The sequence below is a fragment of the Taurulus bubalis genome, assembly GCF_910589615.1.
Source record: "Taurulus bubalis genome assembly, chromosome: 12".
In the NCBI taxonomy this organism is placed as follows: Eukaryota; Metazoa; Chordata; class Actinopteri; order Perciformes; family Cottidae; genus Taurulus; species Taurulus bubalis.
The window spans coordinates 17,834,165-17,849,185 of record NC_136600.1 but is presented as its reverse complement, the minus strand read 5'-3'; the positions used below and the strand labels follow the sequence as shown (position 1 = coordinate 17,849,185).

General features: G+C 41.6%; 1 protein-coding gene across 1 annotated transcript; it reads left to right on the top strand.

Moving 5' to 3' along the window:
- Window positions 1-4,389: 4,389 nt before the first annotated feature.
- Window positions 4,390-12,501, top strand: pklr (pyruvate kinase L/R; the record flags this gene model as incomplete). Its single annotated transcript, XM_079227603.1, has 11 exons — window positions 4,390-4,528; window positions 4,933-5,024; window positions 5,121-5,252; window positions 6,535-6,721; window positions 7,342-7,615; window positions 8,226-8,376; window positions 8,981-9,133; window positions 9,228-9,394; window positions 11,062-11,128; window positions 12,150-12,270; window positions 12,401-12,501. The coding sequence occupies 11 exons, from the start codon at window positions 4,390-4,392 to the stop codon at window positions 12,499-12,501; spliced, it is 1,584 nt and encodes a 527-aa protein (XP_079083729.1).
- Window positions 12,502-15,021: the final 2,520 nt, after the last annotated feature.

Genomic DNA, 15,021 nt, shown 5'->3' with positions numbered 1-15,021 from the left:
CTCCCTGTATTTTATTATTCTATTGTTGTAAGCGATGGGAATTTAAGTTGCATGTCATAGTATTACACTACAGTATCTTCAGTTGTCAATGTTCTGGGAGTATCTATGTGTAAAACTGACCTTTTCTCCAGTGTGGTCATTATATTCAGAGCTATTATATCATATAAGTGTGTGTCGCACTGAGCAGAGGGCTGCAGGGTTTATCTAGTCAACTCAGGAACAAAGGTCTGTTTGTCCTTTGGCTAACGATTTACACCTTCTGTCAGACTGGGTTCATGGGTGACTGTGCAGCGATACAACTCTGTTGTTTCACTGAGAGGAAGACACGTCATCTCTTTGTGTCACCTCATTTGTCAAAGTCCAATACTTATATAACATCAGCTCTTATCAGTCTATAGTTCAATAAGACAGCTTTGCTTTCCATGAATAAGGCAACATGCTGCAGTGGGTGAATGGAAAAAATGTTAAGGACAATAAATTAGTTATGATGCAAACTATTCCAAAGGTTCAAAAACTTCTGAGATCAATAACCTCAAACTAAATCTGCAACAAACTTGAAACGATCCGAACCTAGAAATGTACCACTTTTGTAAGTCACCTATTAAAGAGGGGTTGTAAACTGATTTATAATGGTTTCTAATTAATGATGAACAAATACTGCCCTAATACGTTATAGAGCAAATATAATCCATTAATAAAAACGTATTTTGGGTTCACAGTTTGCAGCCGGTGTTTATTATTATAACACCCTCTTTGTCTTTTTATCTCTGTAGTTCAATATGTGGATTCCTCCACTGTTTGACCTCTGACCTCGGTTGCAGGCCATCCAGCCCAAATGCAATTTATTGCTGACTTATTAACATTTACAACTATAGATTATTTACTTACTTTTACTTTTGGCCGATTAGAAAGTAAGAAACTCCTGTTTTCATTATTGATTAATCTGTTTAATTGTTCATTTTTTTTATTTATTTTATTTTACAATTAACTAATAAATTGTTACTTCTAAAAAAGGAGTTAGTAAAAAAAAATCCCGAAGATCTGTCTTCAAATGTCTTGTTTTGTCCAGAGTCTAAAGTTTCACACCAATATAAAAAAGCAAATATTTGGCTGACTTTTATTAATTGCTGATGATTATTATTATGTAGTATTATTGTGGATCAACTATTCAGTTAACCAACAAACATTTGTGTGGAAAGTACAGAGAATATATTCTGTGTCTGGTTTGGTGTTAAAAGTGTGTCAAGCTCAGCCAACATAATCTGTAGCGATGCAGCAAATAGACATGAATCACTTTAGTGCACCCAGATAGTTTAGTGCCAGCACATAAAGTTTATTTTCTTCCTATTTTTAGCATCATCTAGGCCCAGTCGGGCTACTAATTCATCAAAAATCATTCGCCTGCTGCAAGTAATGGCCCCACTCCAAAAGGTATGAGTGGGAGGAGAGACGAGGGAGCAGCAGAGGGGTCAGAGTGTGAAAATGAAGAAAAGAGACTGAACCAGACTTGTTCAGGTGTCACGAGAGAATGACAAGGACACGGCCTGAGCACAGACAAGATTAAAGGCAGAGGAGGAAGCATAGAAAAACTAAATATAAACCAATAGAGGAGGAGGAACTGTGCCGTGGATTTGGATCTTATAAGAAAATGGATGGTTTAATGAAATTGGGTAAGTGGACCAATGGTTTAGCTTTGTATTGTGGGTGCAGAGATATAAAAAGGTGTGTACATTATCATACAGCTTCAGCATGATTAAAAATCCAAAATAACCTTTTAGGGAGGACTGATTGACATGCATTAACTGTGAAAGTGAAGTGGAAGGACAAAGGAGCATTGTGTGCCGTTAATTAGATGTATCTTATCTCGTGGCTAATCATTTTACATTTGCAATATCCGCAGCTATGCATTATCAAATAATTTCATCATATATACCCAGTTGTAACTTGTACGTCAGATAATGCATCACTCACTGGCCCTTTTGAACTTTTGAGCAGAGTCCTAGCTGGACAAACATCTGCCCTCTTGGCTTGATTTCACCGATCGATAGCACACTGAACTGCGTTCATGCAGAAATGTGACCTGCTGCCAACAGGCCACACCCATCACCTGGTTCACCTCTCTTATCGGCCATGAATGCTGTCTTTGACCTGCGTTATTTATAGTCAGCCTTCCAATAACAGGTGTCATGCATTTGTGTATGTGTGTGTGTTTCCATGTTCTGGGAGGTGTCAGAGCAGGATTTCTCAGTGGGACACGTAATGATGTGTTCAGCGGTGCGGCAAAACTGGGTCACAGAGAGGTGGAGGGAGAGAAAAAGACATGAAGAGAAAGAGACAGAAACCACTGACAGCTACCGACTCCACAGGGTGGAGGAGCTGTACAGGTTCCTATTATTCTGCAAAAGACCCCCTTTTCACCAGGGAGTTTCCTCTACAGACATCAAGCGTTGTGCTGTGTTTCTGCATGTCCATTCTCCACTGAGGGCATAGCACTCAATTAAAACATAACACCTAAATGAAATTGGTCAACAAGGTCTTAGTACAGTGAAGAAAACAACCTTAAATAATTGACCGTTTCTTTTGTCCCCCCCCCCTATGATGGATCAAAAGAAATCTTCCTTGTCAGATTAATCCTCTCTTCACCTCACCCTTCAGTCTCTCCAGCTCTCTCCTTTGTCTTCACGTCTTTGCTCGTGTTGTGCTGTTAGCAGCGACCTTGTCGGTCTGAGGCTCTCCTCTTCTCGTCCTCCTCCTCCTGGCTACATGGTCTCTCCTCTCTCCTCCCTTGTAGTGGCAGAAATTGACTGATTGTGACATCCTTTAAAATGGATGCCATCGTATTGGCTCAAAGCCCTCAAACCAGGTTCCACAATGCTTTGCAAAAAAGACACTGGCTCCCTTTACTGGTTTGTGCTCTCAGGGTTTATGCAGCAGCAGGTTGTGTCGCTAGGGTTTGAAAGGCTTTAGGAGTAGTAATTCTACGATTTTAAGAGGTGAAAGGTCATCAAATATTATTTAGCTTTGTGTTATGTAGTTTGACTGATTGGAGATGACTTCTTAATTTCCAATTTTATGTTTTGGTTCACTCAAATTGGAGCATTTTGCAGCTTAAGAGTCATATCTCCTTTTAGTTGAGTTACAATGTATTGAGTGCAAAACAAATTGTACAGGATTAACAAGCATTACTTAAACAATTGGTATCACATAAGAAATGTTTCAATAATAATTTTATGCTTCATACTCTCATTTGTCATTTCCTCTTGGAGAATGTTTTAGCACTTTGGGTTTACATGACTAGCAGAATGCACACTGGAACTGGACAACAACACAAATGCAGCCAAATCAGTCTCCTTCCAGTTTGAAAAGCAAGACATGTCCGTTTGTCTTCATTCCTTCCCTCTTTCCCTCCTCAGACACGTATCTCATCCCTCAGTCCCCTTCATTGTCATTTTCCATCCATCCACTAGATGCCCTCTGACTGTCTCTGCCTCCCCCAGCACCTCTCTCGCCTGCCAATCAACACACCTGTTCCCACTTTCCTCATCAGCCATTTCCCCCTTTTCCACCCTCTGCCAGTTTGTTAGAAATGTAGTTTAGCGTTCTTGCCTTGGGTCGTTCTGTTACTGGCTGTCATGGACTTTGGATTCTAACCTTTTTTGGATTTGATTCCTGTTCAGACTGCGTTCCTGTTTGGATTCTGTAAGCTCTTGTACCTTTTATTTAATCAATAAAGCCCTGAGATGTATCAGTAGTCTGCATTTGGGTTCATTCCCTGGTAGCCCACTCATTCAAGCAGTGACCTCTTCAGTGGAGGGGGAAGTACTCTCTTATTAAGCTGCATGTGTTCCTCCTGTTGTCTAAAATAGGCGACAGCCTTCAATATATTGACGGATTGCTGGTGTAGAGGCCCTTTTTTTAAATTTGTGTTTAAATGTGAACTCGCAGCCCTCTTTATTTCCTCTCTGGCATTAATATCAGCCTTTTTCTTTTCAAATGTGTTGCTTGTCAAAGAACCAGTGTTTTGTTTTCATATAACCGACTTGTATGAAAGCTGAATGTCGGCATGTACATCTTGATAACCTTCCTGAGCTGAAACTGATCTGAACTGTGTCTCTGGTGTGTTTTTGTGCACACATACTGTCTTCTGTATCTTTTAGTTTTCTGTAGCTATACATTCAAAATCTGTAGCTGTTGGCTGCCATATTGTATCTCTGCTGTTACAAGTGTTTTTCCTTGTTGCTTCCTCAGAAATGCACCCTTTACTCAGTTTGAGGTGTTTGGTTCATGTGTATTTGCTGGTGGAGTTGGCAGTAGCTTTCATGACTGACTTCACCCTGCTGTCAACATTTCTCTGTTGCTGCAGCTCGCATCAGGCGCTACTCCGAAGCGATGACACAGCCGGACTCTTTCATCCAACGCCAGCAGCTGGATGCCAGCATGGCGGACACTTTCCTGGAGCATCTCTGTCTGCTGAACATTGACCAAGAGCCAATCACAGCGCGCAACACCAGCATAATCTGCACCATCGGTGAGTGTGACAACCGGTCGCAGACCGTGAGTCTCAGTTTCAAGTTTGTTTTCTGGCAACTGTTACAGTATGTCATCGCTGGCAGCTCCTGGGTGCTGGGTGGCCTTCTGTGTGTTGCCGGAGTCCTGGCGGTGGAGCGTGCGCTGCTTTTCTTCTGTCCAGAAAAAAGAGAAAATAACTAGAATTTAAATTCTGTTTTTAATGTATTTCATTATTTTCTTGGACAATAAAATATCAGGAAACATCACAATATTCCAGAACACATTTTGAAATATGAAGTTATTTTGTCTCAACAGTCCAAAACGGTGAACACAAAACAATCAGCAAATTGTCACATTTGAGAAGCTAGAATCAAGGATTTTAATGTAAAATGTCTTTTCTCTTTCTTTCTTTCTTTCTTTCAGGTCCAGCATCCCGATCAATCCCCAAACTACAAGAGATGGTCAAAGCAGGAATGAATATTGCTCGTCTAAATTTCTCTCATGGCTCACATGAAGTATGTACAGCATACAATTATAGTAATTAAACACGCCTGTCTTGGGCTTTCCTTCAGCCATGTATTGATTCTCCCTCCCTCCATGTTTTCTGTCAGTACCACGGTGAAACCATCAAAAACATCCGAGAGGCAGTGGAGACGATAACCCCTGACCCCTTGTATTATCGGCCGGTTGCCATCGCCTTGGATACCAAGGGTCCAGAGATACGCACGGGATTAGTGAAAGGGGTAAACGTGTTACGCTTCATCTATCAAACTGTTTAAACCTACTCAACCAGTCCGCTGTAAGAGGAGCTGAAAATACGGTCACCGCTTTGTCTCTTTATCATTTCATACAGGTTGTTGCCTTCATATTTTTGGCAAAACAAAAACTGGTTGTGTGTCCTCATTTGTTTTTTCTTCATGTTTTGTTGGGCTTTGAATTGCTGTTACATGCTGTCTGCTTTGTTGAACATATAACTTGAAGCTCTTGTAAATATCTTTTGTAAGCTTTGGTTGGCTCACAAAAGGCTCTGCGTGACGCTGATTCTTCTAAAGTCTGTTCAGTAGCTTAATGGGAAAATAAAATGGAGCAGCAAACATGTTATATTTGACATTATATACGATCTTAATGTTATATTCTTACAAACTAATTGTAATTTCATGTCTTGTATGTTTTAGCAGAGGACATTTTACATTGACAGAAATAATATGGATTGGTACAGGAATTGAATCATAATAATGTTTTTAACCCAAAATACAACTGTAGTTATCAACAATTTATTGATAGAAAGGCCTTGACATATTTGTGTGATAATTGTAACCCTGTAGAGTTGAGATCTGTCACGTTATCGTCACCATTGGTACTCAGTCCCTCTGATGTGAAATACCAGAACTACTCAGCCATCATAAAACACACTGGCTTGTTGACGCTCGGCATGCCATTTAAATCAAACCGCCATATGTCTGCACAGCGTGTGAAGATGGTTAAAGCAGTGTTCAGCCTGGCTCATGTACAGGTTGTGGTTTTGCAACAGCAAATGAGGAGAATTATCTCCCAGGATGAGAGAAAAATATTTGATCTTTTGTTGTTTTTCTTTTTTTGCATGAGCGCCAACAGTTTGCTGTACATCAATGTACGATATAGATGACCGCATCAGAACTTGGGAGGTTTTCGGACTGTAGTTAATTTAATGCCAGTGCAATGTTTATTTATTGTAATTGATAGTGTCTGAGTTTGTTGGTTTTCATGTTAAACAAAAGGCGCGTAAGTCTGTCTGTGTGGACAAAACATTCCTGCAAACACAGAGGCTTAAAATAAATGAAACTGTACTTGCACCACAGGTTTCATCTATAAACACGACACCTTTCATGCATTTGTGAAGAGGTATGTTGACATAAAAATGCTATTTAATGCATTATGTAGCTTAAAGTAGTTTCCTTTTTAAAGATTGTTTTTATTTTTTATAGAGACAATGGTGTTTATTTAAAGGCAGCGCTTCTTTCTTTCAACTACGTGTCTTTTGTATAGAAAGTGGAGGAGGAAGTGGAGCTGAAAAAGGGCAGCCATGTCCGTGTGGTGACCGCAGAAAGTGACAAAGACAAGACAGATGGCAAGATTATCTGGGTGGACTACCCGAGCCTGCCCAAAGTCCTGAAGAAGGGAGGCAAGATCTACATTGATGACGGCCTCATTGGACTCAAAGTAGTAGAAACTGGTAATGCACATTAAATATCACAAGCCGTCACACAAGCTTCACTTTCTAGTCATTTTATTGTTTTGTGTATATCATATTTTTTTTATTTTGCACTATAAATAGATACAGAAAGTTTCAATAGAAAATTCAAGAGAGAACTTCAATATGCAGAAAAAGATTATATATTGCTACTTATACTATTTTAATTAGTTTGTGTTATGCTCAAGTTTGTTGCTGTAATGCATTCATTTGTACGACCACTTCTTTTGGTCACATGATAATGTCTGTCATTCTGAAGAGATTTTGTCAAACGAGGCAATTTTTTTAGATGAATAGCCTATTCATGAAAAGATGGTTTTTCTGCAGTTTTTCAACCTTAACAAAATCTGCTTCCTCACATCGTGTTCGTCAGTATCATATCTGAGGCTCTGCAGTCTTCGTGTGTGTGTGTGATGTATACATAGATATATTGAGAAATCCCAAATATATTTAAGGAGCTTCCTCCAGTAAGTATGAACTAAAGTTGATTCTTAAATCGGCATTATGTCCTGCAAGATTATTCAAATTCACTCCATGTGGTCATCCTCTCTCACGTCAGGGTTTTCTCAACTCTTATAATGTATTGACTGCTTCTTCTTCAGGTCCTGACTGGGTGGATACGGTCGTGGAGGCCAGTGGGCTGCTGTGCAGTTGTAAAGGTGTTAACCTCCCTGGCTGCGACCTTATCGGCCTGCAGGCGGTCAGCCAGCGAGACGAGGCCGACCTGAGGTTCGGGGTGTCCCAGGGTGTCGACATCGTGTTCGCCAGCTTCATCCGCTCTGCTCAGGATGTCAAAGATGTGCGGCGAATTCTGGGGGCCCACGGACGAGAAATCAAAGTGATCAGCAAGGTGGAGAGCCGGCAAGGGGTTGAGAAGTGAGTCCAGGAAAAACCTTTCATGAATTAAAACTATTGAGTCACAGTTGGGTTGGATAGCCAAAGGGAGGGAGTTTTATAATCGGGCCATGACAGGACTTCATCCACTGTCTTGTGGACCGCCAGCTGTCAGCTCTGGCTGTTACACGCTGATAAGAGATCTGGCTGTCTCTGTGAGTTATGGCTGCCACTTAATATATCTGACACAATTTATGTCACAGCTCTCATCTCCATTACTCGTCTCGCTCTCTTCTTCCTGCTGCTAACTGGATGCTGACGGTGTTTAACTATGGCTCTAATTTAAATAGGATGTATTTAAGATCGGATCATAAAATTATTGTTACACGTTTATGATCACGCATGCATTTGGGTTTCATCCAGATGTAATCTGTAGATCTCAATGCAACAATATCCTCAGTTTTCAAGATCCAGAAGCTCAGAGCAAAATTCTGTTTTTGCAGATCAAAACCAGTATTTAAATAATAATGCACAGAAACAAGCTGCACATCCATTGTTTTCCTGCCTCTTCCTTCATGCTCACCCCTTCTTTTGTGCTCTTTTCTGAGTCTCAATCCTGTGCTTCCTCATCATCCCCTAATCTGTCTGCCAGCTTTGAGGAGATCCTGGCTGAAAGCGACGGCGTGATGGTTGCCAGGGGCGACCTAGGGATCGAGATCCCTGCGGAGAAAGTCTTCATCGCCCAGAAGATGATGATTGGCCGCTGCAACTCTGCCGGCAAGCCGGTCATCTGTGCCACACAGGTCAGGAACACACACAAAAGGATGCATGAATGGGAATATAGGCATATTTAGACTTTCCACTGTGTTGTCTAATCAAATATCAGAGGGGTCAAATTAAACCAAGATTAAAGCCTAACTGGCACACATTAACCTTGCACTTCTACATAATGTACTCGCACAAACACGCACTCACTTGTCGAATGAATTCATTCTCAAAGACTTCCACGTTTCTTCCCTTTCACGGCCCTCTCCTGAACACACACGCCCTCTCCTGAACACACACACACCTGCAGCCATGTTGAGTCACAGTGCTTTATCTTGCTAGAGCTCCTGACTCAGAGGGACGGCTTCATAGCAGGTTTGCTACTCGAGACATGAGCCCATAAACCCCATCACACACACTAATCGGCTTCTTAACTACTACAAAAATGCAGTCTCTTAGTCAACGCTGCACCACATTTTCCAACTGTCTGCCTTAATTATTGACTCATAATACAGAGTCTCCGGCATCTTGGATATGCAAGTGGCTTGTTTTTAATTGATCCCTGATTGATTGAATCCCTTTTACAGTGCTTGTGGAGACATTTTGGTTGCTGCAAAAAGACTAATGTGTTTGTGTTTGTAGATGCTGGAGAGCATGGTGGCCCACCCAAGGCCAACCAGAGCGGAGGGCAGTGACGTGGCCAATGCCGTGCTGGACGGAGCCGACTGTGTCATGTTATCTGGGGAGACCGCCAAGGGACTGTTTCCTGTGGAGGCAGTCGCAATGATGCACTCGGTGTGTGTGTGTTCATGATGTCCATTCTGTTACATCTGACCTATGGTTTCCCCTCTGATAACACTCTCCCCCACTCCATCCCTCTCACTCTCAGATCTGCAGGGAGGCAGAGGCGGCCATTTTCCACCAGCAGCTGTTTGAGCAGTTGCGTCGCCTCACTCCTCTCTCCTCTGACCCCACAGAGGTCACAGCCATTGGAGCTGTAGAGTCTTCCTTCAAATGCTGTGCTGGGGCCATCATAGTCCTCACCACCAGTGGCAGGTGTGTATTTGAGACAAAACTATTTCTATGGTAAAAGGTTAATGGGTTGACATTTTGGGAAATATTCACTTTCTTGCGGCGAGTTAGACAAAACGCTTTGAACACGTATCTAGTTTGTTTAATTCAAACAAAAACGGTGTAAAATGACCTTTGGACAGAAACGGACTAGCTGTTTCCAGCCTTTTTGCCAAGCTAACCGGCTGCAGCTTTATATGTATCATACGTCATATAAATCTTCTCACGTAATGCTCGACAAGAGCGCACAGTACATCCTGCTTTTCCTTGAATGGTGACATTGACATGCAAGGGCTGAGCAATGTGAATTTTAAAACTTGGCTAACATTCATATTCTATGCGCCCAAAAGCATGCACATACTGTAGACTTTTGGACTCATTTGTGAAAGAGTTAAACCCGAGTAAGCATCTCTGGTCCTCTTCGTCCCCTTGACATCCAGGCCCTTTAAAGGCTGGAGCAACACGTGTTTGTTTTTCATCCAATTCAGTATTGCAGTACCGTTCCCTGCTTTAGCATCCTCTGGGAGCTTTATGCTTTCTGTAATGTTTATTGCATTCCTCTTTATGTTTGTGTGTTTGGACTGCTTGCTGTTTAAACCAACTCCCATATTGCAAAATAATGTCTTTATTCTGCATGCACACAGATATAGATATACATACTGCATATGTATGGGTCATTTACATAAATACACACACAGGCAACACATACAGAAGGTGACAAATGAAAAGGAAAACCCAACAAATACAAATTCTTCCAGACAAGCGGACTGCATGATGTTGTCTCGTATCATGGTGTGACGTAGACTGGCTGAGCAAACGCTGCTGACCTTGAGTTTGGATCAAGATTGCAATAAAACAAGTCTACAGCTATCAGCTCTCTGAGGCTGTCTTTGAGCTGAATTCTAAAATAGACATGCGAAGACAATGACAAATAACATATTGATTAACGGGTATAAAGTTTACTATATGGAAAGTCTGAGTTTAATGTGTTGCTCTGCTATTTGGTCATTAACCATAGAAAAGGCCAAATTGAAATTTTGACCTGATGAGTGCCAGCAGGTTGCAAAAATAAGTCTAATCATCTATGAGAAAAGGGTCCGTACTTCTCACTTGTTTTATTACCTCAGTAAACATTGTTTACATGTTTAGGTCTTCAGAACAGTGCGATGTAAATTTGGTAACCAAAACATGTTTTGTTCAGTTGTACTTAGCTCCACCCTCTTGTGCCACTTCTGGTTGCAAAAAAACATGGCGACGGTTAAAAACAAAGATGGCGATGACGAAATGACCAAACTCGAGTCTTCATGATGTTAGTCCACAAACTGATGGGTGACCTTGCGGTGAATATGTTCACTTCTTTATATACAGTCTATGGATGACAATATACTCCACTGACTAGTGTCTTAATAGACGCAGTGTCTGAAGTGACATCTGCATTTAGACAGAGGACATGTAGGACTCTGCCACCGCAACCATCGATCATCCCTTTCAGCAGAGTTCAGAGACTTGACAAATATTTGACAACGAGTATTCTGGCATCTGGAACATTTAACTAAGACACTTGATATTTCAGTTTCCTTTTTTAAATTGGTAACCTCATGGAAGTGCTTTGCATGCATTAATATCCTTTTTTTTTTTCTCCGTCTCTCTAGGGCGGCACATCTCCTGTCCAGGTATCGCCCTCGCTGTCCTATTATTGCCATCACCAGGAGCCCTCAGGTACAGTCTGCTAGAAGGCAGCAGCAGTGCATGTGTCTTGCCTGAAACAGACTTTACTGTTAGTGCCCCCCACCCCACCCCACCCCTCTTTTGCAGGAGTGCCCTATTGATACAAAAACCATTAGTGTGAAAAGCAGTAGTCATGTGACGGAAAATAACATTTACATTAGAAATTGAACAAAAATTATAATAGCTACCAGAAAGGGATGACAGATGTTCTATTTCCCATGTATTGCCTGTTTTGTTTTCATCGGGAAAAACTAAACGGGCAATATAAAATTTTTAACATGTATATTAAACATTTTGAATAAGATAACCAATCTTAAAGGCAGTTTTAGATCTTTAGAACATGAATCTGTTTATTCTGCTCGATACACATCTGAGATTTTGGCCTGATGCTGCTAAATAAAAGCTTATAAATTTAATTTAAATATTTATTTATGGTATGTAAGTGGAAATGTTGGCCTGCTGGTGGTACTCGAGTAAAAGTCAGACGTTCACCAAAAATATTGATTTATTGAATATGCACAGCAACGTTTTTGTGATAACCTTTGGACCAAAATGTCAGTGAAATACCTTCACAGAGGTGTTGGATTGTGCCCAAACTGTGGATGAGGACTCCTCAGAGGTCACAAGAAAACCTTTCAAAACCAAATGCATTTGTTACACAAAATACATTTTTATTTTGTGGCTTTCTTTCCTATTTTTGCTGTTTTAAAACAAATACGAAAACACTGCTTTGCACATCTTCATTTCTCTAAAGAAATCTTCAAATGAAACCATCTCAAAAGGAAAATGCTTCTTTGGTTGAACTAATCATAAGTTATGTCCACACAACCTGTGATGAGGGGTCACAATAGAGATTATATTTATTTTATGTTGTCACAAACCAACAAGTTTAGGAACCACCGATGGGTGGCTTTGTCAGTCTTAAATGTAAAAAAATAAACTATTTATTTATAACAAAACTGTATTTATTCACTGTAACAAACCCTTGATATTGGTGTGTCTGATCCCTCAGGTGGCCCGTCAGTCTCAGCTGTTAAGAGGAGTGTTTCCTGTCCTCTTCCACCCTCTGCCTGCTCCCGTCTGGGCCGATGATGTAGACGATAGGGTCAATTTCGGCATGGATATTGGTCTGTGTGTGTGTGTGTGTGTGTGTGTGTGTGTTGCTTGTCTGATTGCATGTCTCCATTAGCCTCATTTATACTATGATACGGTCTTACTCACACACCCTCCTCCGTTTCTTTCCTTCCGCCTCCTCAGGGACAGCAAGAGGATTCTTCAAGTCGGGCGACATGGTGATTGTGGTGACAGGCTGGATTCCAGGATCCGGTCACACTAACATCATGAGGGCAGTCACTGTCCCGTAACCACCCGACCTTCTAGTTGACTGACATGCGGATGTATAAATGTGAAAACCTGAGGACCAACCCTTTGAAATGTAATAATAACCACTGTCATTTATAGATTAACAAACGCACAGAAACACTTCCCCCTGAAACTGGTCTCATGAATATTGCATTTGTGTTTAAACATGTCTTGAAAGTAATGACTCCCTCCAAATAAAACTTGAATTAAGTTTAACACTGTTCTTCTATTTGATGTCGAGACTCTAGCTTCACTAATTGAGCTGCCTTTTTCTTTTCATCTGTTATTTGTATGAGTAATATTGAATTGAAAATGAACATGGTCTCTTTTGGATGGTGCCATTGTTGTAGCATATCATTATTTATAGAATTTCAAGATACGGCCGGGCTTTCATTCCTGAGTTCATCTCTGACGTCACAATTATTTTGGTTATTATGAGATGCAGAGATGACTGGTATTGAACTACTTCCTTTTGTCCACTGAGATAACCCAGATGCCAACATCTGCATATACTGGTCTCTCTTAAACTAATTATATTTGCTCCTGCATGGGGCTTCTCATGTCCGATCCTTTATGTGACATCCTCGCCTTTCTGCTGCAGGCTTCCTCTTCTCTAGGATTTATTTTCCACCTTTTTAATGTAGCTTTACTCATCCTCCCTAAGATACTCTTTCTGTCTACATCCACATTCACATAATGTAGAAGTATCTAATCTAATATTAATTTGCAAAGTAACAAGTTAATACAACTCATGTCAAATAGGTGAAGTAAAGCCTCTCATGATACAAATGCCTATAAATTGTTGGTCTAGAGGTAGTATCACCTTTTAGCTAGAATTTCCATGACTGTATTTTGAAGTTTACTGCTTTCTGTCATTTACATCTCAACACATTGGAGACCAATTGTGTATTTGTAGTCTGTTTAATTGAACAGCTCTGATGGGAAGGAAGATCATGTATTACATCAGAAGTAACCTTTTAAAAGCTTTGAGGTGTATCAACACGTTAGTTTGAACAACATTTTTTTTTTCATTCACTAATTGTATTTTATTTTTCTCGTTTCTTTTCATTCATTTTTTCCCCCTGTAATTTGTCACCGTTGTTAAATAAGCTTGTGATTTTTCAGAGGTTTAAATAAAGTTTCATCATCATGCTCTCCATCACGCGCGCGCTCGCTGTATTGGTGAGAGAGGGAGCGGGTGACGCGCGACCTGTACCTGCGAGGGATGCGTGCGTCTTGCGCCGGGCCGGGCATGCGGCCTTTGGGGACGGATGATGCGGATGCCATGGCAACAGACCGATTAGATCCGGACCTTTATATGCACATTTATTTATTTAATATGTCATTTGCATGCGATGCGCGCCTCTGTGGACGTGCCAGCTCGACCTCTTGAGCTGAGTCAGAGAGATAAGTGAATTTCTTCTCTAAAAGTCCATCGACTCTAATCGGAAAAGGAGCAGCAGTGCACCTTCAAAGCTCAACAAGTTGTTTTATTTTTTTATAGGAGGCTTTTCATTTTAACTGAGCCCATCGCTTCACCTCGGAGCAGCATATGAAATATTGAATCTGTCCTCGGTGTCATTAAGGCGGAGAGGACCGCGCCGTGTCCCTGGAACAATGCCATTGAAAGTCGGCAGAAGTGGGAATGGATGGCAGCGCCTGAGAGAACAGAAGACTCTGAACACCTGACCAGGTTCATTCTGTCATCACTTTTACAAAATCGCCCTGTTAGAGCCGGTTGTCTCCCCGGCTGTCTGAGCGCTTCTTTCAGCGGCAACATTTCGGCGCGCCTTCCATCACGATGAGTGTTTTTCCGCTTGGATACTGGAAATGAAAACGTGCCGCCGATTCGGTGAAATCATGGGATACATTTGGGCTCATTTGACTTGTTTCTGCCGTATTGTGTGTCTGTCGATCCGTTCTTCTTTGTGCGTGTCTGAATGAACGCCTGTGTGTGCCCGTGATGCGCGTCTCTTGTGTCCATTAACAACCCATCCCTCCTGACAGCGGATCAAGTGTCCTTGTCATTCATCCGTGGATGAATGTTCCCCACACTTCCATCTTACCGCTTATTTCTTACATAATGATATTGGTAGAAAATTGCCAATTTGGCTGAGCAGTCTGGGCATGTAGGATCGACAGACAAGGACACCGACAGCCAATGAGCGGCGAGCTCCGTTATCTACAAAAGACCGGGAGTCCTGTGCCAAAATGACCGGCGTCGGGGCGTTGAGGGCGGCTGTGGAGAGGAGAGGGAGGGCCTCGGGGGGAGACGAACGTTTCAAGGACGACGAAGGAGGAAAGATACAGAAACATCTGTAAGGACAAAAGAGGCATTAAGAGAAGAGGGAAAGTGAAGCTGCTGGCGTCACTCTGACAGGGTGCAGGATTTAATGTCTGGATGGGGCTATTTCCAAGGGCACCGAGGTAAGCATGGCCACATGAGCTGAGAGAGGGCGGAGGTGTGAGCAGCCGGCTCCAGGACAATGACTGGAGATACAGAGATCACTTTTCTTTAGCTT